Genomic DNA, 24,106 nt, shown 5'->3' with positions numbered 1-24,106 from the left:
CTGTGTTTTGATCATCATATTGAATCCGATCTGGATCTAGTCTGACAAAAACACAAATTAGGTAGCTTTTTGCTCAAAATGTTGGTGTGTGTGTGTGTGTGTGTGTGTGTGTGTGTGTGTGTGTGTGTGTGTGTGTGTGTGTGTGTGTGTGTGTGTGTGTGTGTACATAGTAAATATTTCACAGTAATATTTCAGTAAAACAAGAAAATTTAATATTATTATTTTGTCAACTCTTGAATTAGTGACTGAACTGATCCAATCAATTAAAATCAAGTCCATCTTTTTTTCTTGTTGAATATTTGTTTCACAGAAATACGCCACATTATGGAAGTAAAACGGGCTTATATCTGTACATGAAATAAGATAAGGCTAGGCCTACATCATTAAGAGGAAGTGTTTATTTTTCTAGTACTTCAAGTCAGCATGATATGGAAGCTGTGTTAGCCTTTTCTTCCCTTTTCTTACATATATCTGAGTGAAACCACTTCTCCAACAAGAAAAACTGATGTTTGCTATTGCTTTGATCTCACGAGTGACAGGTAGTCCTGCCCTCATGCAGAAAAAAGAGAAGAGAAGAGATGTCACTGCAAGAGAGAGGGGGAAAGTTATTTTGATGAAAGATTATGTGGGCACATGAATAAAAATATGTGCATGAATAAATCATATATAGTAAATACTGCAATATTCCATAAAAAAATAGAATTGTCCATTTTGATTTCATGGTGACTTGTACAACCCATATTCAACATTTGGTGTGTCTGCTGTAAGTATTTTCACATAAGTATTAATTCTTCCCAAAGTCAAACTATGATTTCTGTATTGCATCTTTCATTGTCCCTCCCCAGAGTAGGTTGTCCAAGAAACTAGATTACAAAGACTTTCTTTTTCCATCCATTGTTGGAGTTGTTCTCTGGGACAGTTAGTGCTTTATTTTGGAGGACTGCCTGTCCAGTGGAGCAAACAAAGAGCATCAGTTTGTGGATGTCTGTGCCTGTGCTGCTTTCTCTGGAAGTGTGAGCGCTCGCTTGCTCTATTTTTACACCCCAGTGTTCTGAGAAAAGAGTGACTGTGCTCCAGTAAGTCTTCTGTGTTGGAGATTCATTGTTTTGTCATAGGAATGATGTCAAGGCCTTTTTTGCTTTTTGGTCACATGTTTAATTAGTGTCTGTGTTAGTGTCAGTACTGATAATACAAAAGAACCACTTGTATAATGTTTGTCATAGAGCAGCTTGGCACATTGTTGCTGTTATTGTAATACATGTAATGTTGTAGTAATTTCGCAAGGATGCATTAAAGGGACAGTGTGAAGGTTTTCTCCCATCTAGCGGTGAAATTGTATTTTGCATTCAAACGAATAGTGCTCTCTAGCGCCTCGCTTTTTCCAAATGCGTGTGCAACTACGGTAGCCGTTATGTACCAAGAAGCTATGACAACAATAGCCCTTCGTCGAGGTTAACTATACGTTACATGTTCTACTGTTATGCTGCCTATAATGAATTACACAATCAAGCAATGAAAAAAAGCTTGTAATTTAGACCGTAACATTGACTTACCTGTCGAGAAGAAAGCTTTCAAAGTCTTTCTCCTTCATTAGCTCTTTCCACCTGGGTAAAGCTATCCCGTTATTTACCCTCGTTTTGAATTCGCCGGTCACGTTTCCTTTTAAATAAAATTTTGGCATTTCTCCTGTGGCTCGGCATAAGTATGATCCTGAATTATGAAGTACCGTGCAGTGCAGCCTTTCAAATTTACCGTGGCAGTGACACGCATTACGCCTCTCTCCTTGTCAGTTTCTGCTGGTTTCAGTCACGTGACGCTGGCTCTGAACGAAAACGCGACATATTTATGAATAAAGACATTGATTTTAGTTAATAAAATACTTAAACTACACATTGTCCCTTTAAATTGATCAAAAGTGAAAGAAAGAAAAAAATCACTCAACTGTTTTCAACATTGATAATAATAATAAATGTATCCTGAGCAGCAAATCAGCATATCAGAATGATTTCTGAAGTATATCATGTGACACTGAAGACTGGAGTAATGATGCTGAAAATTCAGCTTTGCGTCACAGGAATAATTTACATTTTAAAACATATTCAAATAGAAAACTGTTATTTAAAATGTTAATAATATTTCACAATATTAATGTTTACTGTATTTTTAAACAAATAAGTGCAGCCTTTGTGAGCAAGCATAGAAGACATTCAGAAACATCAACAACAAAAAAATTACCAATCCCAAATCTTTGAAAGGTAATGTGCATGTATATAATATGTACACAACATTTATATAAGTCACATGTAAATTCATAATCAGTAATTATCTCGGTCTAATGTGAAATTGTGTTGGCCTGAATATTTAAATAGTGGGAATAATAATTGTTACATTTATTGATTTTGTAACATTGTGTGATGTTTTTTAGGATGTATAATGAGGTTTTTTTGGTAGTAATTTGGATTGTTGTATTTATTGTTAAGTGATGGACAATACGTTGTATATTCTCCTTTTGTGGGGAGATTTTATTACATGTAATGTGATTTGGTACTCTCCTGCCTATGGACTTCAAAGCGCTTTATGTATAGAAGGAAGAATCTCCTCAACCACCACCAATGTGCATCATGATCCACCTGATGGTGCGACGTCAGCCATATTGCGCCAGAACTCCCACCACACACCAGCTTACTGGTGGAGAGGAGACGGAGTGATGAAGCTAATCAGTATATACTATGAGGATGATCAGGAGTCCGTGATGATGGACAGATTTGGGCAAATTTGGCCAGGATATCGGGGTTACACCCCTACTCTTTTTCCAAAGGACATCCTGGGATTTTTAATGACCACGGAGAGTCAGGACCGCGGTTTAACATCTCATCCGAAGGACGGTGCTTGTTACAGTATAGTGTCCCTATCACTATACCAGGGCGTTAGGACCCACACAGAGCACAGGGTGAGCGCCCCCTACTTGCCTCAATAGCTCTCCATATAGCAGTGCTGCAAATATGTGTGCGCTCTTCTGATTTAACATCTTCATGTCCAGGTCAAGCATGTTAGAGTGTGTGTGTTAGCTGCTGTTAGCTGGGTCATTATCATCCTTAGGTGTTGTGCTAGTATGAACAGAGACGACAGGAGATTGTTAGTGGCCGTAAAACCCTCTAATCTTCTTTTCACCGCTAACAGAGACCATGTCATGAGTGCCTGGTTCATGACCCCTGATCTCTTCTTGACTTACCTGGAATTCCCAGCATGATGAGTTACTCACAGTCACATGACAAATTACGTTTACTAACCCAGCTGTTGAAGTTCATTTCTCTTGGATTTGAGTGACATCAAGCCTGCATCATCAAGTTAATGCTGGGAAATAGATGAGGTCAGATCCGATGGCGTTTCCACCATTTCCTGATTTAGACACTCTTGTTTTGGTCTCCATAGATGATTAAATCAGTAACCGAGGAAGTGCTCAATCTCACAGCTGAACGTTCTCCCTGAAATGTATCGTGGCGTAAGAAGGAATGATCAATAGTTTTAGTTTTACATAGATTTGTGAGGGGTTTTGGGTTTGTATCCCATTTTATCCTGATCTAAATGCAATAAGCCATTAACTGTTTTAAGACATAAATAGTAATATATAGTAGTGATGCACTGACATTTCGGCAACCCAAAATATTTGTCCAAAAACGAATCTTCGGTTATGGCCGAAACGGTGACTATTTCATGTTTTCACTTTTCATTTCACTTTTAGTCTATGCTGTTCTCAGGAGATGCATAAACAAACCTTCACTATACATTATTATATCGCGTCTCCCTAATAATTGCAATAAGCTTTGTGCTTAGTTACTTTTGATATGAAACGTAGTCTGGACTTTTAAATCTTAAGAGGAGGAGCATTTTGCTAAATATATGCACTATATTACATAAATATTCAGTATATTTTTACTTAACCTGTTGTCTTCATTATTTAATGCATGTTAAATATAGGATCGTCATTAAAACAAGTTTCTATTACAGCCACAGTTTAAATGTTTATATTTTAACAAGGAATTGGAGTAGAAGAAACTATTATATTAATAATTATATAATTCATGTAATATGATAATACTTAATACTTACACAATAATTGTCATCACTAATAAATAAATAGCATAAAGACTTCTATATGTTAAGAATGCAAATGCAAGTAGAAGATACTCTGCTAAAGCATTAAAAAAATGTTGCAAAGTTTCCTCAGCAGTGCGCAATGTTGAAATATTAAAGTGAACACCGTTGTCCTGCGGATCGCTGCAGTCTCTTAGGAATTCTTAGGAGTGTGTGTGTGTGCATACGCTAATATTGTATACACTCCATCTGTACACACGTAAATATGTAGGTATTGATCTCTGTGTGTGTGTGTAAATGTAGGCCAGTTGTGTATTAGGATTACATAAGAAGAGGAGCCGGCAGAATTGTAGCGAGAGAAAGAGAGAGAGCGCAGACATGAAAACGGTGCTGTGCCGAAAGTGGGCACGCGCTGTGCAGTCGTTCAGGACTCGCCGTGGCTCTGTGAGTCTTATTTATAGTCCCTCTCTCTCTCTCCCTCTCCCTCTCTCTCCGGGTGCCTAATCTTCTCCGCCTCAGAGCTTAATTAGATTGGAGGTCGGGTGGCCATGGGGAGAGATGAGTGTGAACTGGCTCCCCTTTGGTTGCTGCGTGCGCCTGCAGAGAGCCCAGAGATGGAGGCGGCGCGGAGGGGCGCGAATCGAGGTGCGGGGGGAGTCCAAGGAGCTAAGGAACAGCTTCATCATCCTCTTCTCACCCAGGCATGCGTCATGCCTGCTCAAACTGCTGGTGGGGATGGGAAAAAAGGCGCTTGCGGTGGCTTGATCCTCCAGGGATAAACCCTTCCATCAGCTGCCACCTTAGAGAGAGGATTGTCGTGTTTCTACCCCCCTTTCCTAGATCCCGCAGTAGAGATCTCGGGGCTTGATTTGTACAGAGTTGGTTTGTATCGCGTTAGTGGGCGTGTTTTGTGATTGTGTGCAAAGTTTTTGTCATATATATCATGATGTTTTGTGTTGTGTGTTAGCGTAGCGTTTGGGTGTGTGGCTTTGCTTGTGCTTGGGGAAAGTTCTGGTGTTGGGCATTAATCTGATGTTACTTTTTAAATAAAACTTTGCGAAAGAATTATAATGATTGTGAAGCTAGTGGAACGTAAACCACAGATTCAATGTTTAATTGCAACATAACGAAGCATCCTTACTTGATGTGCGTGTGCAATAATGAGCCGGTAATGCAGGTGCAGGTATAGGTGTGTGTGTGTGTGTGTGTGTGTGTGTGTGTGTGTGTGTGTGTGTGTGTGTGTGTGTGTATGGAGTGGACTTCACTGGCTCCTGTCGCATAGCGTAGCTTTTGCTGGCAGCGGCTGCACTGCCTCTGTTGATCCATCTGCCGAGCTGTTTAAACTCTTTCATTGTCTGGGATTTGTGCTTCGGTCATTACCGTGAGATGCAGAGGGGAGCAGGTGTTTGGGTCTCAGTCTCCCTCAGGTGTGAGGCGTATTTTTAGAGGGACTGGCAAATTAGCGTGTGCGAATTGATGTGCATGTGTGCGTGCATTTGGGCTGGGTGATGAATTAAATATTCACAGTGGTTTAGCAGTGAAGTTAATCAAGATTATGAATATTGCAATCAAGCAAGTTTACTAATGTCATTAGACTAGTTTCACAATCCCCATTGTCTCAAAACTCACAAATATGAGAGTGTTAAGACAGAGATGTTTTAATCTCTTAAAATAAATGTGCAAAATTGGCAAATATAGCTTTTAAGATTTTAATATTTGTGAATCTGTCCAAAACTTAACTTTATTAATTGAGACAATTACTTGTGGCATTTTTTTTTCATATATTTAAATGTTTTAAATATATGTAAACATGAATGCTGTTTATTATATGTATATTTTTATATTGGTTTCTAGTGTTCATTTGGTCATCACATGCCTTGCTTATTTTTAAATAGATGTTTTACTTGGTACATTAAGCAATTTTAATCTACCTAATCTACTCTGAAGAACCTTTTAAGCCATTTCAGAGAAAATGTGTATATATGTGTGTGTGTGTATGTATGTATATATATATATATATATATATATATATATATATATATATATATATATATATATATATATATATATATATATATAGTGTGTGTGTTTTTTCTCTGAAATGGCTTAAAGGATAATTCCGGTATTTAACACCTTGAGTCTATATTGTAGTTTGTTTTGGATGAACAAGAGTGGTAGGCAACATTTTTTTGACAATGGTTCCTCTCTCGAGTTTTTGACTATAAAAGAATTGGCCATGGACCCATTTAACATTGGAGTCAATGTGCATGTCCGAAAATGTCATTAAAACAACCTTTAACATTAGTTTTCAAAACTGTGCAACTCACCGAGTGATTAGTGATGTTAGTTGATGTTCCAGAAACAAAAAGTGTTGCGAAATTCAGTTTCTGTCGTGTTTTATTCGTCATTTTGTAAAATCCCATTGAATTCTGTTGAAGGACTGAGTGCTCGTTAATATTTATGCGCTAACGGAAACGGAAAGGGGGCTGTTTACATTTGGTCGATGTAATCTTTTTGCTCGCTTCCGTTAAGGCTAGCGAGCAGAGCAACTGTGCCCTGGGAGAGTAAGCGAAATAAACAAACAAAACCTTGAAAATATTGAAAGACGCGACCACTGACCAGTGCAATATGAAGTTGAACTCGACTGTGACCGTGAGTGTCCCGCGAGACATAAACATCGGTTATCGCCATCAAGTGGTCGGGAGTGTGCTAACGCTTCAGATTCAAATATTGAGCGGAAGTTACACGGTTGTGAAGTGTCTGAAAAAATAGTTCCACTATAGCAAAATAAACGGATTGGAATCATATATTGCGACGATATATTGTTTATAATCATCAACGAACACCACTAACCACTCGGTGAGTTTAACAGTTTTGTAAACGAACATTATTGGCTGTTTTAATGACATTTTCGGACATGCACATTGACTCCAATGTTGAATGGGTCCATGGTCAATTCTTTTATAGTCAAAAACTCGAGAGAGGAACCATTGTCAAAAAAATATTGTCTACCACTCTTGTTCATCCAAAACAAACTACAATATAGACTCAAGGTGTTAAATACCGGAATTATCCTTTAAAAGGCTTCCTTCAGACCTGGTGGATATTTATAAATACTATATTGTATTATATTTTATTGTATCTATACCACACAGCCCTAGTGTGTAAAATTGCTATGTAACTACTGGGAATATTATTCTTTGTGCATTGGCATTGTGATGTTTTGTGTACTTGTTGGTCTTTTTATATTGTTCACCATCCTATGCAGCTAAAACACATAAAAATTAGTAGGGCTGCCCCCAACTAAAGTTAAGCCATTAGTCGATTAGTCGGGAGAGAAATACTAAACCATAATAATGATAATCTAAAGTATTAATTAAGGTCTCAAGCGCATCCATACAGCTTGCCAACATCATCGCATGAACTTTTCTGAGATCAGAACGTAAAAATCTGTTTTTCAGAGTTTAGAACACAAAGAAAATACATATACATTATAAAAATGAATAAATAAATTAAACACTACAAGAATATGGACAATTAGGCTATACCTGACCCACCATCAAGAGTTTGTCCACGTTGTCGGGGATGTTACCGGCCTGATGTCGCTTTGGCTGATATACAGATGTGTTTGTTCATTCTTGTATCAAAAAACCTACCAATAACCTCGTCAATGGAGAGAGTAACCATTTTCAGTGAATATTATGTAAAATAACTCTGTTTTACAGTTTTATAATTGTAGTCGTAATTGACCACCCTGCTTTCTAGATACCAGCATCGGCCATTAAAAAACCCTATCTTGGTTGACTGCTTATAAATCAATTAGGACTTCCCGATCATATGGAGGATTTTTTTATACAATTGTGCCTTTGCTTTTGCTCAGGTGTTCTGTTGACAAGTGTGGCGGTCGATTTACTGCTCTAGTGGGTACTGGTTTAGTGTGTGTGTGTGTGTGTGTGTGTCCCTCTTTGTCAACATCTAACCTGTTGTATCTGCTCGTGTGGACAGGCTGTTCAGACATGTTAGCATTACTGGCTGCGATCTGCAGGTTGGGTTTACATGCTGTCCCAGCGCCCCTGCTCACCCGGGTCTGTGTGGTGTGGACGGCTTCACGCTGATGGTCCTGTCGACAGGACGCATTTCAGCTTATTGGGAACAGCAGGGTCCTCCTCACAGGCTGCTTACAGGGTCCCGTCCCTCTGAGATTAAGCTGAGCCGGAGAAAGAGGAGAGTCTTGACCTTGTTGTGAGGAGTTTACCAAATAAGACTTGAGGGTTTTTTTTAGGTTAGTTCTCAGGAGAGATGGGTGACAGCTTCCTGTGGAGACATCTCAAGAATAGCAGTCAGGATTTTAATTTGTATATTTTTGGGCTTGGATTTGCTTTATTGGACAGATGGAGATGATGGTATGCTATTTTATTAATTTGAAGAGGGGGATCAGACTTGAACCTGTGTCAGCAGGATGAGAACCAAGGCTCAACATATCTAGAACATGTGTTTTAGGAGCTTTTCAATGTATTTAGACAGAAACCCAGGTATATGAATCTTTAAAGGACCCTCATGTCATTCTAAACATGTTGTTTTCTTTTGTAGAAATGTGTTGTTTTTCTCTTTTCAATGCAGTACACTGCAGTGATGTCATTTTTCTAGGCCAACCTTTAAGTTCGCTTCACCCTGGTTCCCTCGACAAAAACCCAATAGTATTTTTCCATTGGCTTTTGGATTATTACTGAAAATAAGCTCTGTGATAAAGAGTTCATGATTCTAACATGTTTCGTTCATCAGGGTGATCTTAACAAATCAGCACAACTTTTATGAATTTTGAAGCCTAAATACAATCGCCTGAAGGAAAAGCTTAACATAGGCTATAAATGAACTGCACCGTGGTCGCATGCTTTAAACGTCACCACCATTAAGCTAAACCACTCTTTCAGCCTTTTTTTTTTTTTTAAATCTCATGAAAGTTTGAGTTAGAATACTCTGCAAGAGTGCAGGAGATACACAACAAGGCTGTAAAAGCGAACTAGCGAGTTATTAGAAGAGTTTCCTGTTTGTGTGATCACGTTTAAAGCCCCCAACAACCTCTGTAGTCCCATTAAGCCACTTTATAGCAACCACCCAAATAGAAGTTTAGAAAAATAACTAGGTGGTATTACTGATGTTTTTTATGTGAAAATATCTTGTGCTTGCGCTACAGACAGTATTTCAGGCATTGAACCAAAAACTCATTCAAAAAACCTACTGACTCCAGGAAGATGAAACTGGAAGTGCTAAAATGCTCATTTTCACGATTGGCCCGCAAAAATACATCATACTAGCAGCACTCTATAAGGATGGCTCCTGTCCAACAATGACTTTATAAATGTCATAATAGTGGCCTATGTGATTCAATTCCTCCAAATAACAATAGCCGAATATGACCAAATTGAAATGTAAATTTTTATTGGCTGAAAACCTTCCTCACCTCCGCAGCTCTCAAATCGTATTCGTGTGAGTTCAGATATGCTTTGACGTCGGTGAAGATCATCCTAAGGCTAATTTCTTGTCGCTGACATCAAAACTGGTGCAGAAGAAAGACACATTTAGAGGGTGAATTTTCATATTTGTGGCGAACTGCTACTTTAATAATGTTAACGTGTTCATAAATGCGTTTTTGTTCATTAACTTGGTCGGGCAAACTAGATTAAGAGAAAATGCTCATAATTCTTGTTTATTTTAACATTTGCAAAGCCTTTGCGGGGCCTGTCTTTGATTTATGAAGCGAGCAGCTTTGTAATTTTCCTTTTCGCTATGAAACTGTCCATCATTTTCCAGAACAAGAAGGTGAGTGCTTTGTAAAAGCAGCTTGAACTGCCTTCAAATGATGCAGCATCTTTAGCTCCCTCGCTATCTGTCTTTCTCATCACCGTCTTATGAACAACATCTCCACTAGCCACCCACAGAAAGCAGCCCAGTGCAGGAGGAGAGGAGAAGAGCTGTCTTAGCTTATCAGCATCAGGCCCTTTATTTACTTTATCTCTGTGGATTAGTTTTATTTGCTGCATAGCGCACTATCTGAGTGCTTGTGGAGAGCCCAGCAAATGCACATGTCCACATTAATTGTACGCTTCTGTAGTAGTCTGAGGGCAGATATCCGCAGGCAGAATCCTCCAATTAGAGCCTCACGCTAACGGGGACGGCTGAGAACAAGGGGAAGTGTGTGTTTGCAAGGAAAAGCTAAAGGGAAGTGCAGAAGACAAAAACTAAAACGTATGTGTGTGTTGCACATTAGCCATTTTGTCCTTAGGAGGACACTTAATATTCAACAATATTATCGATTTGACTGAACCGACACTATTGGATGAGAACTGAACTGAGCTGGACGATGACCTCACTGTTTTCTGCAGAGCTGCTTTATAGATGAAATGAACGAATTTAATAATTGATGATCTTTACAACGGAACTGAATCAACACTGAACTGACTTTAGCTGAATAATGACACTGTTTTCTTCTTAGAGCAGCTGTACTTCCGAAACGAACTCTGTCCGCATCATTAAATCATTTTCCTGTTATCACTTTTGAAATGTGTATTGTATAAAGCACCATATAAATAAAGATGACTTGACTAGACCTAGTTTTGGTATCAGAGTGATGTCATACGTGATCTGTGCTGTGATTGGCCAGCCCTGGTTCTTTTAAATGAACATTATCACCAGATAAAGCATTGAATTAATTAACAAATTAATAACCAATTATACAACTAATATAAGTATATCCATTTATCCAACCTTACCGTTGACACACAGTACACTCACGTTAAGCAGTATATATAGCAAACCTCAAATGCTCGATTTGCTATATTGTCGAAAATATTGATATATACTTTACCTGCGCACAGTATACTCGCATAATGCAATATATTATATAGAAAATGTCAGCTGCGGGATTGTTTACATTGTCACATCACATGAATTTCTGTGAAGCTGTGTTGAAACTGTGTGTATTGTAAAAAGCGCTATTTAAATAAATTTGACATGGAAGAGAGAAAAGTTTAAAGGACAAGTTCGGTATTTTACACTTAAAGCCCTGTTTACAGATCGTATCTGATGAAATAGAACGGTTAAGATTAAACTTTGGACAGATGCTGCTGTCGCGAGAATTTTAGGTTTATATCGCTTTCCCCCCTCACCCCCACAATGGTTGTCTATGGCCACAGGAAGATTCCTTCCTAAAACACATTAAACTTTCGTTTACAAAGACGTGAAACTCACCGAGTGGTCAGGGGTGTTCACTGGTATGTGCACTCAAAAATCGCTGAAAAAGATGCATTCCAACAGGTTTTATCGTAGTTTTTGTCCAACTCCATGACTTGTATTGAATGTGCTGAGTGAGGTGCGGTATTACTCCGCCGCTTGAGTGTCTATTATTCAAGCTCTCAACGGAAGAATCACGGGTGTGACACGTTTGGCAAAATAGGTCCTAAATAAACCTAAAATTCTCGCGACAGCAGCATGTGTCGAAATTTTAATCTTAACCGTTCTATTTCATCAGATACGATCTGTAAACAGGGCTTTAAGTGTAAAATACCGAACTTGTCCTTTAATTTAAGTAGAATCAGGTGTAGATAAGGATATTGTTTTGTCCAAACAGATTTCTTATTTAATTAAAGCCGACTATTTTAAGAAGCTTTAACCGGACCTACGGTCAAAGTCGCCGTGGTTTAACCTTGTGTCGTCATGGTTTAGTTGAGGTTGGGTTTTACTGTGGCCGCTTTCCAGTTAATCATCAATATTGATGAGCATGTCTTGCTGTTCATTGGAACAAACACACCCTTGAGCTGTGTGTGTGAGTTTGTCAGGCTGGTTTTTTGTGTGTCAAAAAGAGAGATATACAGACTGGTGTCATTCACAGTGTGTTTATGGACATCGGCTTACGTAGATCTGTGAGTTAACATGGATTCAGTCCTCATATGTGATCATTCTTAAAAACAAAGAAATGATGCTTTCGCCCAAGTGAGCTGTGGAAATGACAGGCCCATCCTTCATACACACTCTCCTGCCGTATGTGGTAGACCCTCATTTTGATGCAGTGACGTATCGGGTCGTACCAAATAATGGGGTGTTCACTGGGTGTTCACAGGTATTTCTGTGTAGATACTATATAGCTGGGGAGGGGGTCTTCATTTCGTAATTTTTAACTAATATTCATTTTCATAATGTCATTTTAAGGAATATTCTTGGTTATTTACAATGTAACAGTGAAGTGTGTTATGTTGCGCAGATACATTTTACATACATCTGTTTGGGGTCGGTTCGATTTTTTAAAAAGTTTTTTAAAGAAACAGTAATATTGTGAAATATTATTATTATTACACAATTTAAAATAATTGTTTTCTGTTTTAATAAAATGTACTTTATTCCTGTGATGGTAAAGCTGAATTGTCAGGATCATCATTACTCCAGTCTTCAGTGTCACATGATCCTTCAGAAATCATTCTAATATGCTAATTTGGTCCTCAAAAAAAAACAATAATATTATTATTATTATGAATGCTGAAAAGACTTACTGCTTGATATTTTTGTGGAAACTGTGATGCAATTTTTTCAGGATTCTTTGATGAATAGAAAGTTCGAAAGAACAGCATTTATTTGAAATTTGCAACATTTTAAATGTTTTTACTGTCACTTTTTATCAATTTAATGCAACCTTGCTGAATAATATAAAACGTACTGATCCCAAACTTTTGATCAGTAATGTAAATAAAAAACAGACAAATAAAATAAATAACAGATCTCAAACACTTTTTCAGTTCGCTGTTACTGGCCCAAACTGGACTGGCAGGGATGCTTAAATAAATATCAGTATTTTGTGCTGCCACATATAGTTACATTAAACTGGGAAAGAACATAAAAAAATGGCACACTTCACCTTTAAACTGTACAGATAGAATCTGTGGCATGCCGTTGATTAGAGAAAATTACAGTCATTTTGACTTCTCCCTCAGTTTTTACAAATCAGTGAAAGAAAAAATCATTTTTGAGATGGGGAGGAGGAACTGCTAATTATGTGTATCCAAAGTAATTGCCACAGATACTGTCATGCTTACAGTAAGTTGTACTTGACCAGGAATATTCCTTTAATATTATGTGTGCATCCATGTAATTATGAAATAATTAGTTCAGGACACTTCATTTAGAACCAATTTGTGTATAGGACACTCAACCCCACATGTCACGCTGCACAGCATACTGAAATTAGTGACGCCTGACTGGTGATTTAATGGTGGTTTCTCTCTCTTTTCCATGCAGAGCTCAGGAATGGAGGAGACGGTTTGGGAGCAGTACACTGTGACTCTACAGCGGGTATGAAACTCTTTTACATGAACCTACACAAACTAGCTCACCCACTGCAGGTTTAAGAGTTGCAGGTTTAGATATGTTGTAGAAGAGCGGCTCGGCAGTGAACAACAAATTTCATGTTTGTGACCAAAGAGGCGACATGCTGCACAGATAGATGATGGGCCTCTTAACAAACAGACTAGAGCAAGCCTAACTGCTCCGCCAGCCCCTCTAACATGTACAGTAACAATACCTGAGATCCCCTCAAGATCCAAACTCAGTGTGCTGGATCCAGGAGAATATTAGCTTCAGGATTATGATTATATCTGACTATTTTGTAGCATTATAAATGCCACTTTTGAGTATTCATTTATTTAAAACAAAAATCATACCGACCCCAAACGTTTGCACAAAAGTGCATGTATAGTCATTATTTAAAACAACAACAAAACTATTGAATATGACATGAACATTCTTTTCCCTCTATTCTGTTATGGAAATACTGGCTCACTCTTGTTATTTATTGCAATCCATATTAGTAAATGAACAGTGTGATCAGTTTCTTGTTACCTTCATAATTATATCCATATGGACACGTGCATGTATAAATGAACAGTAGAAATCCCAAATAAGGTGTTTGCATGAGACATAATTGTCATGTAAACATGGACATTGTCACTAACAACTTATTAGCATCAAAACATTTTGTGCTTGTGTTCTCCTTGAAGTGCTTCAGCCTGTCAGATGAAGTTACCCCTCCCCCCTCTCTTCCCATCTTGTCTTTCCTTCCTCCCATTCCTCTTTCCTCCAACATCATGCACAACAGGATGCGCATCTTTTATCTCCCGCGTGACAGATCGCAAGGGTTCACACACACTATCCAAACACACAGACACTATCACCACCATCACATATCAGACTCATCCTGGGAAAACATCTCAGCTCTTTGACATGTCAGATCCCTGGGTTCAGATAAGAATTGTCTCGTCTTATCGCTGCAACATAAAAGGGAAGATATAAGCTTTTGGAAGTTTTAGAAAAAAAACAGGATACTTAGAATGAGGACAAGTTTATATGGCGTATCATGATCTATAAGGGCTTGACAGTACTAGTGATTTACACGCATTTGCGACTAAAAAGTAATGTGTGTAAAATGTATTTAGGAGCACATGTGTGAATTAAAAAAAAAAGTCCCTGGGGGTCCTCGGTTTTTTTAGTTTTATAAGTAACATATTGATTATTTTTAAGACGTCTTAATTTGGGGATGGAAAAACAGGAATCGCAATACAGCCTAATGTGATTATTAAATAAGATGATTTAAGCTGCATGTTTCAAAGTAGGAATGCGGCGCCGTTGCACGTTCTACAGCTCACAATCAGTGAATACTGCACATTTATGCTAATAGAAAGCTGTTGATGAATTACAATGTTTACTTATGGTGTTCCTGTAATATGCTGTAGATGGCTGTAAGAGTGCATATTTTATCTCCTGCATCTTTTTTGAATGAGCAGCCGGCAATAGTAAAGTATATATACCGGTACTAAATACAGTTTGAAGCAGAAATATCGGAAAATATTAATAGAATTAATATAGAATATGAATCTTATTATTATTCTAATAAAATAAATAATTTCCCTTATAAATGTCTCCTTGTATCCCTGTAAGGAATAATGCATTATTTGTTCTATTGTGCCCCTAAAGTGTTTTTAATATGCTCCTAAATTTCTCAGCTTTGGAGCACATGTGCTCTTTGAGAGCCCTGTCTATTTTGTTATTTCGGTATATATTTACTCATGCCTGCGGTAATGTTATATAAGCTTTTGGTTACCTACTACCCCTAGACTCAGTGTCAGTCTGTGCCATTACTTCACACTCTAAAATCTCGGTTTCACTCGTTGCTGTCAGGTTTTATCTCCAGCTTTAATTGGTCCTGAATATATTTGGAGCAGATTGCCAGATCAAGCCAGCGATACCCACTCATCAGACTCTATTTATTCAGCGCTCCTCTGAGGCAGGTACAGCGGGTTGTTATTTGGCTAAGCAATGAGGTGGAACCATGTCTCCATTAGCTTTAGCGTGCAGTGGCTTTCTGCAAAACCGCACTGTGGTGGCACGCAGTCAACGTTTATGAGAGATTTATTTTAAGAGCGCACGGACGTGATTGTGTAACACCGCTGGCCGTTTGCATGCTTCTCAGAAGCAATATTAAGCAGTACTGCCTTGGGGAGGCTAGCTGTGATGTATGACTATGGAAATGCGTTAGTGCTACTTTCACACTGAAAGTGATTTCTCTCTCTTTCTTTTGCAGGACTCTAAAATGGGCTTTGGAATTGCTGTGTCCGGCGGCCGGGACAATCCAAACGTGGAGAGCGGGGAGACGTCCATCATCGTGTCGGACGTGCTGCCAGGAGGACCAGCCGATGGACTGCTCTTGTACGCTTCACTCGCCTTACTAATGCATACGTGTTGAGCGTATTGGTAAACCATTATTTTACACCAGCATAGGCCGGTTAATAAGTATCGAGTTTTCACATAGAGCTTTTTAAAATTACATCGATTCAAAATTGATTGCTGCTTACTGCCCTAACAAATGTCCTTGGTGTTATTGTGCGTGTTATATTAGTGCATGTTAATCCAAAGAGGAAATGTTTTTCATAATCGTTTATCAATTTAATAACTTTATACATTTCAACAAACAGCTTATTTTCTGTTGATGTACTCAAGGCTGAGTAAAATGATCTTAACCAATAATATCATAACCTACCTGTCACATTTCAGTCAAATACTGAGGTATACAATTATGGCCTACATTATTTCACAGAATATTCACTTGGAAATACATCATGTACCACATTATAGAATTTAAATTATTTGCCTATACCATATTTTGTCTTAAATGAGTGTTATGTATTCCCATATTACTTTCTTTAACATGTTATTGAAATCGAAATAGTTTAAACATGACAATAAACATAAAAGCCAATAATATTGTTAAATAGAATGTCTGTATAATATTTTAGACTTGACATTTGTTTTGTTTTGCTTGTGGACAGTGAGAACGACCGTGTGATACAGGTCAACACCATCACCATGGATAATGTGCCTCATTCTTTTGCTGTGCAGTCACTTCGGAAATGTGGGAAAGTGGCCAAAATAGTGAGTATTTGTCAACTTGACCCTTATGAGAGGCCTACTAAAACAAGTTACTTTGGTTATTAGCATAGGTTAGCAGTGTCAGATGTTAACTTTTTATGTAAATATTTGCCTTTCAATGTATTATTATTACCTTTTGATGATAAAAAACAAACAAAAAAACAATAATGTCAAATACATTAGTTTCAAAATGAATATGAATATTAATTAATATTCTATGATTTAAATATTACTGATGTTACCTATAAAATCCAATCAACATCAAATACAAAAGTATTGTAAGATATAAATATAATATCATAAATGCTTTACACGGATACAATTTTAATATTTGAAATGTGTTTGTCAAATTATTGTAAGATCGGAGTTTACATTTTATGATTATTATGAAGATAAACAAAATCTTTTTTTTATCCCCCACATTTTATATATTTTTTGACAATTTTAGATTTCAATTTTGCAGTTTTGCCCCAAGCGCTGGTTAAGGTCTGTTTTAAAACCAATACACATGCAGCATTCAAATGAATATACTGCAATCGATCCCTGCTTAAAGTGATTATCATATAGTAAGATAAATCCCTTTTGATAACAGTGGGCTGATTGTATAAAGACTCATTTTATTCAATTGCTCCCCACAGACTGTAAAGAGGCCTCGCAAGGTGTCTGTCCTCAAGCGCCCCCCGTCCCCGAGTGTAGATAGCCGTGATTACAACATATCCAGCTATTATCCCGAGGACAACCGCAGTGTTAACAGTGACCCAGACTCTGATTACCCTCGGGGGAATGGCGGCCTGGGCTACCCCCGCGACAGAGAGCCTGACCGCACCCTCGACAAGAGCCGGATAGACTACCTGGATCCGGATTACCGCAGCCAGGACTACGACTCTCGGCGGGAACGAAGTAGAGGCAGGAGCACCGAGAGATCGCCCAGCTCTGACAGCGGCTACCGCAGGGACGGAAGTCGGGGCCGGACACTGGAGCGTGGATCCAGCCCGGAGCCTCGCTATCATAAGCAGCAAAGTAGAGGCCGCGGTGGAGGAGGAAGCCCTGCCGGAAGCTACGGGAGGGACCAGGGCTATGACACGCGGAGGTATGACACCCGTTCGGATGACAAGATGGTTAGGAGTCACAGCAGGGACCGGCTGCAGGATCACTCGCCTTCACCCAGCAAAGAGCGGGACAGAGGAAGAGACCTTCATAACTATGAGCCCCTGGAGCCGCCCATCAATGTGATGCTGGTGAAAAACAGGCCCAATGAAGGTGAGAACCTCGGGTTTAGCTTGTCACTAATCGCATATTTTGAATATAAACTGTTTATTTTGAAATGGAAATCTTTTGTAACATTACAAATGTCTTTACTGTAACTTTTGATCAATTCATGGGCGTCGGAACCATTGTATATGGGTGGGACAAGACCCACCCACTCTTTAAGAACAATGATATTGGACCCACTCACTTTTAAATTCAGCGCATATGTCTGTTCGCTTTTCAGAGCGCCGTCAGTCAAATCCATTCCACTTGAGGAATGCCCTAATGAATTAAACTCCATTTCTGCTGAAATCGCTACATTATATTTCTCAACCAGCCGCAACTGGCGAAAATAACCGCCCGTTAATTGTACCCTTCCAGTCAAATATCGCATTGCAAACATCAATAACAGCTTTAAGTTGGCATTGTTGGCAAATGACCATGGTATAGCTGTGCATTTAATGCACGACGTGGAGGCAAAGAACAGGCCGACGTGAAGCCGAGTTTAGTTTACTTGTTTAATTAAAAGGCACCAGAATACATGAAATGGCATTTACTCCAGTAAAAAAATTCTGGAGGAGGACCCACCCACTTTTTTTTTGCTTCCGACACCCATGGATCAATTTAATGCATCCTTGCTCAATTTAAGTATTAATTTCTCAATTTCACCTAACTGACAGCAGATGATACTTTAAAGGGGTCATGACATGGTTTTTTTTATTTTATTATTATGTTCCCTTATGTGCAAATATAGTATTACTATAGTTTTTTTTACAAAAAACTTTTAAAATGTAGTGATTTATGACCTTTTCCCACCCGGTTTCTCATCCTCTGAGTCAAACAGTCTGTTTTGGGGGTGTTTCCCCTTTAAGAGTTCAGTGTTAACGCCCACTGTTATGATTGGCTAACGTCAGTGCCTATGCATCAATTATTAACGCCCCCAGCCAGAACCTGTGCGGATTCGGCGCAACTGTTTAGTAGCGGGGGATGCATGCGAAGCGATGGCTCTTGCAATGATAAAACCTTATTATGTTTGAGCCGGAATCAGAGGAAAATGAACGATCACCACAACAACGAAGACTGGATCAGCCCGTGTCTACATGGAAAGTGAAACTATTTTGAATTAATAAAAAAAAATTAACCCGAGACACTTGAAAACGGATTATTGTTACATAATTTTCCTATAGCTTAATTTGCTAACAGTTTAACATTATTTAACTAATTCCAATGAAATGATAGGGTGTACCACGGACAAAAATGCATGCACAGACAGGCCATCTTTGAAGATGCAGCATTGATAAAGGCAACATTTTTAATTTTCTATCACATGTAGGCCTACTCGAAAGGCGACATATTTTCAAGATTCTCTTATACAAATGTGTTTATATTAGCCATGGTAAAAAGTAAGTTTGCGTCGTCGTTGTTGAGCCCATGAATATTCGGCACGGACCATAGAGCAACAGTTTTCTGGCAAAGCCAAGCATCATATTGGGATTTTTTCCTCAAAACAGTCATCCTTCAAATGTATAGAACAAACGCTTAAACTAACACTGCCGTGACTGAGACGTCCGCAAAACATAAAGTGCATCCATTTTTCCCTGACGACTGGATCTTTCAGCGTATTTAAAAAGTAGTTTAAAGTTTTAAATACATTACTTACAGTTTGCGTCGTCGATGTTGAGCCAAGAATAGTCGGCACGGACTTATCTTTGAGCAACAGTTTTCTGGCAAAGCTCAAAACATTCATCCTTCAAATGTATAGAACAAACGCTTAAACTAACACTGCCGTGACTGAGACGTCCGCAAAAAATAAAGTGCATCCATTTTTCCCTGACGACTGGATCTTTCGCAGCGTATTCAAAGATGTTGTTTGTCCACAGCCAGGAACAGCACATCTGCGGCGTCGTAATTTCCCTGTACACAGACCCACTCGCTGTCCGTCGACTGAACACTTGTGAGGCGCGCAGCGCGCGGGCGCGACAATGATACGAAATGAGCGTAGTTGCCTTGCGCTTTAAGCGTAGTTGTCTTGTGCTGGAGGCGGTCTATATGCAAACGCTGGTACGTCACTTCGTACCCTGACGTCACTTCTTACCATGGATCCAGAACGAGCTGTATTTAGAGCTTGATTAAATAAATGATTCGTTTATAATGGGGAGGACGTCTTAAGCTACGAAACTTGCAGGACGTTTTAATGGTACAAAGACCTCTTATATACCAAAAGATCAAGGCAAATTTGGTTTCTCATGTCATGACCCCTTTAAAACATAGCTTTTTTTGTAGTTTATTAAAGGTGGGTTAATCCGTTTTTGAAATATGCTGTTGGCAAATGTTTATATTTGAAATCAACCCAAACAAACACACCCCTTATTCATTGCTTCTTCGTGGGCATTATTAAAGGAAATACTCAATGTGAATCAATGTTTACACAGTAAATATTGCTATAAATTTGTTGCAAGTTCATATTTTCTCATGCAAATGACCTCTGTGGCAACTTTCTGGAAAGTTTTTTTTTTTTTTTTGACAAAAATATGGCCTTTTTTAGCTACATTATTAAACTACAAAAAAGCTTAATGTACTACCGTTCCAAAGTTCGGGGTCAGTACGATTTAAACAACAACAACAAAATTCTGCCAATTTTATTCAGCAACGACACATTGAAATGATCAAAAGTGACAGTAAAGAAATTTGTTCAAATAAATGCTGTTCTTTTGAACTTTCTATTTATCAAAGAATCCTGAAATAAAAATCACGGTTTCCACAAAAATATGAAGCAGCAAAGCTTTTTTCAACATTCAACATTCAGATTTTATATCACAGGAATAAATTACATTTTAAAATATTTTTTAAATTGTAACATTTCACAAAAGTTTTTATTGTATTTTAATCAATAGAAATAAACACAGCCTTGATGAGCATAAGAGACTTCTTTCAAAAAATCGTACCAACCCCAAACAAACGGTAGTGTATATAGTCTTCATGTTGCTCTGTAAGGTCCAGTATATAGTTTGTGAGACCCCATCTTTCCAAAGCTGCATTATATTGTGACATGTTCACTAAATAATCCATAACAGCATATTTTCATAGTTCATCAATCATTTTTATCTCAATAGTGTAAAATATGGCATATGACCCCTTTACAGGTGCAGAGCCTTTATTCCTGCAGTAGAGATCAGGTCAGATGCTGCGGAAATGACACACAACATAAAAAGACCATCTGAGCTTCACACAAGTCATGTGAACAGGGCAGCTGGCTCTCTCTCTCTCTCTCTCTCTCTCTCTCTCTCTCTCTCTCTCTCTCTCTCTCTCTCTCTCTCTCTCTCTCTCTCTCTCTCTCTCTCTCTCTCTCTCTCTCTCTCTCTCTCTCTCTCTCTCTCTCTCTCTCTCTTTTGACTCTCTCTCTCTCTCTCTCTCTCTCTCTCTGACTCTCTCTCTCTAACTCTCTCTCTCTCTCTCTGACTCTCTCTCTCTCTCTCTCTGTCTCTCTCTCTCTCTCTCTCTGTCCGTCCTATTGTAATTATCCCATTTATTTATTTCACTCTCATTCTGTTTTCTTTAGACCTCCATACGCCCATCCTAAAACTGTGTCCTCAGTAGATTTTGATGATATTTTAATCTGATTTATTTATGATGGCCCTGTCAGGAGATTTCAGAGGAGATACATTCTTGTGACTTCACATAAAGCGGTCCGTCTCTTCCGATTTCCTCACCAGCTGCTCATAACCCTCAGCTCAGAAGGGCAAAGCGGGGAGCGCTGTTTATTACCAGATTATGCCTTGGGTTGGAAAACAGGAAACGTTTTTCTTCAGAACAATATTTGATCCAAAAAATGTTCATCATATTTAGTTCTGTTAGCGGTTCTTGAGCGTTCAGAGCTCTGATTCTGCCTGTCAGATCAATATTCCATATTTTCAGTTTCAATTTGTTTGACAGCTGGAGGGATTGCTGAGTACTTAAAAGGGTCAAGGTCATCATGGTTGTTAGGTTCATGTTAGCGTTGCGGAACAGAACCAATGTTTCATTGTGTTTCGTTGTAGAGTACGGCCTCCGGCTGGGCAGCCAGATCTTTATCAAAGAGATGACCAGCACTGGATTGGCTGCCAGAGATGGAAATCTCCAGGAGGGCGACATCATTCTCAAGGTTCCTATAAGACTCTTCACACAACAGCCATATTCATACATGAAATCTATCAAATAGCTAGAACAACCCAGTAGCTTTCTGTGTTTAATATGTCATTGTTGATATTGTTAACTAGAACTAAATATATTAAAAATCCAGTTAATAAAATATAAATATATATTTTGTATTAAATATATATTTAATGAGCGATGGCTCGTGGTACCATCACAGAGAGCCACAAAATCACTCTCCAGAACATTCTCATTCACGGTTCCTTGCTGGTGGAATGATCTCCCTACCCTCGTCCGGAATGCAGAATCCCTAACTACATTCAAAAGACAACTGAAAACTCATCTCTTCCGTGAGCACTTGACATAAAAAATTTTTTAATCCTTTAATCCTCCCTTGTTTGGCTTATGCTACTCTGAGCAATGCCTGAACTTTGTATTTTGAGCACTTCTTGCGTTATTTTTGCCTCTTCACGATGACTCGCTTGCTGTAGTCCTCAGTTGTAAGTCGCTTTGGATAAAAGCGTCTGCTAAATGACTAAATGTAAATATTAGATGAAAACGGTTATCTTAAAAAAAAAAAACTTAAAAGAAATTTAGAAATGTTGTCGTGACAACTAACTGAAATAAAATGTTTTAGTTGAAGGTCTAAATTAGTAAAACTGAAATAAATTAAAGCTATATTGAAATATTAAAAAAAGACTAATATAAATGACAAAAGCATATAACAAAAAAACTAAAACTTAAATTAAAATGAAAACTGGCAATGTAAAAATAAAATCTAATTTAAAATGTTATTTAAATACTATAATAGTATATACAGTAAATAAATAATACTAAAAAACACTGCACATGGTTGCTGATGGCTAATATAATGTTGCAATTCCTGATTTCACACAATTTAAAGACAGTGACACACACAATTTATTAAATTAACTTTTTTGATTATTTTACAGTACATATTTAACTTAATTTTACTTAATATTTACGTATCAAATGAACTATGAAATAATAATATCATATAAAATAATATATTTTAAATTGAATCTAGTATTTGACATTAATATTATTAGTAAATGCAGTGACGGTATCAAGGCAGATAATCAATAATTATGATTTATGTTTTTATCATGAAAAATATCTGCCGATTTATCAACCTTGTCAATATATATACAGTATATATATATTAGTTGGGGTGACTGTTCGCACACCTCCACCAAATTGGCATTCCAAACTCAAGCCCTTTGACATCAGACTCATGTCGTAGCACCCTAGCGTTATGAAAGCTTGAACCAATAATGTTACATCTTTTCTTTTTTCCAGATCAACGGAACGGTGACCGAGAACCTCTCTCTGAGTGACGCCGGCAAGCTGATTGAGAAATCACGGGGCAAGCTGCAACTGGTGGTCCAAAGAGATCAGCGGCAGGTCCTGGTGCGCATCCCTGCCCTGGCAGACAGCGACTCGGAGCCTGACGGTAAGTTTCTTCTATCATGCAGCACTTGTCCATAGACTAGTCTCCATTACAGCGCTTCCTGAGCCGTGGTGCTCACCCTCTGGCTGTTTGCTCTCTAACTCCACACTTTAATTAAAAGCAGATAGCATGAATTGGCTCTGATAAATCAGATTAGTAATATCATGTACACATTCGCCAGGCGCTGAGGCTGTAATAAATTACAGTTAATTATGCGAATCACTATTAATAGACTCGAAATGAGTGTCGAAGCACAAAACTCAATTTGTCACCGTCTGTGTCGGAGCATGGTTATCATCCACTGGCACAATTTCAACTATATGCCATGGATTTAATAAGTCTACAGAGGTGATACCGTTAATGCAGTCGGACATGGCTTATAAAACTTCCTCTGGCTGTATAGTTATAGATTGATAGTACAGTATATTTAACAGGAACACATAGTCATTTAGAAATTACAAGACTATTGTTTTTAGCAAAGAGCTGAGATTTACTGACTCCATTTATACCTGCTATTAACATCCGTCTCGGGTTATCTGACCACTAGCGGACCACATCAGAGACAGAATAAAGAGACAACCCATTTGTAGAAAAATTAATGGGAGGAATCGAACACTCAATATGGCAATATATTAAGGGAAGTCCCGCATTTCTGATAAAAGATACAAAGGCACCACTATTTTTTTATTTTTT

The 24,106-nt window shown here is 38.2% G+C and overlaps 1 protein-coding gene across 6 annotated transcripts in view; it reads left to right on the top strand.

Moving 5' to 3' along the window:
- The window catches only part of tjp2b (tight junction protein 2b (zona occludens 2)), a 93,529-nt gene that overhangs the window by 45,130 nt on the left and 24,293 nt on the right, over positions 1 to 24,106 (top strand). For 5 of the 6 annotated variants that reach the window (XM_079637169.1, XM_079637171.1, XM_079637172.1 and 2 more), the window contains 6 exons: positions 13,381 to 13,434; positions 15,719 to 15,843; positions 16,464 to 16,566; positions 17,202 to 17,823; positions 21,849 to 21,952; positions 23,263 to 23,416. In XM_079637169.1, coding sequence (XP_079493295.1) covers positions 13,381 to 13,434; positions 15,719 to 15,843; positions 16,464 to 16,566; positions 17,202 to 17,823; positions 21,849 to 21,952; positions 23,263 to 23,416 — 1,162 coding nt within the window. Of the gene's footprint in view, positions 1 to 11,988; positions 12,212 to 13,380; positions 13,435 to 15,718; positions 15,844 to 16,463; positions 16,567 to 17,201; positions 17,824 to 21,848; positions 21,953 to 23,262; positions 23,417 to 24,106 lie in introns of those variants that run through there. The other variant, XM_079637170.1, reaches the window with a different exon arrangement.

Source organism: Phoxinus phoxinus, assembly GCF_949152265.1.
Source record: "Phoxinus phoxinus genome assembly, chromosome: 15".
Taxonomy (NCBI): Eukaryota; Metazoa; Chordata; class Actinopteri; order Cypriniformes; family Leuciscidae; genus Phoxinus; species Phoxinus phoxinus.
The sequence above is the reverse complement of the archived record's forward strand: the minus strand, read 5'-3'. Positions and strand labels throughout refer to the sequence as shown.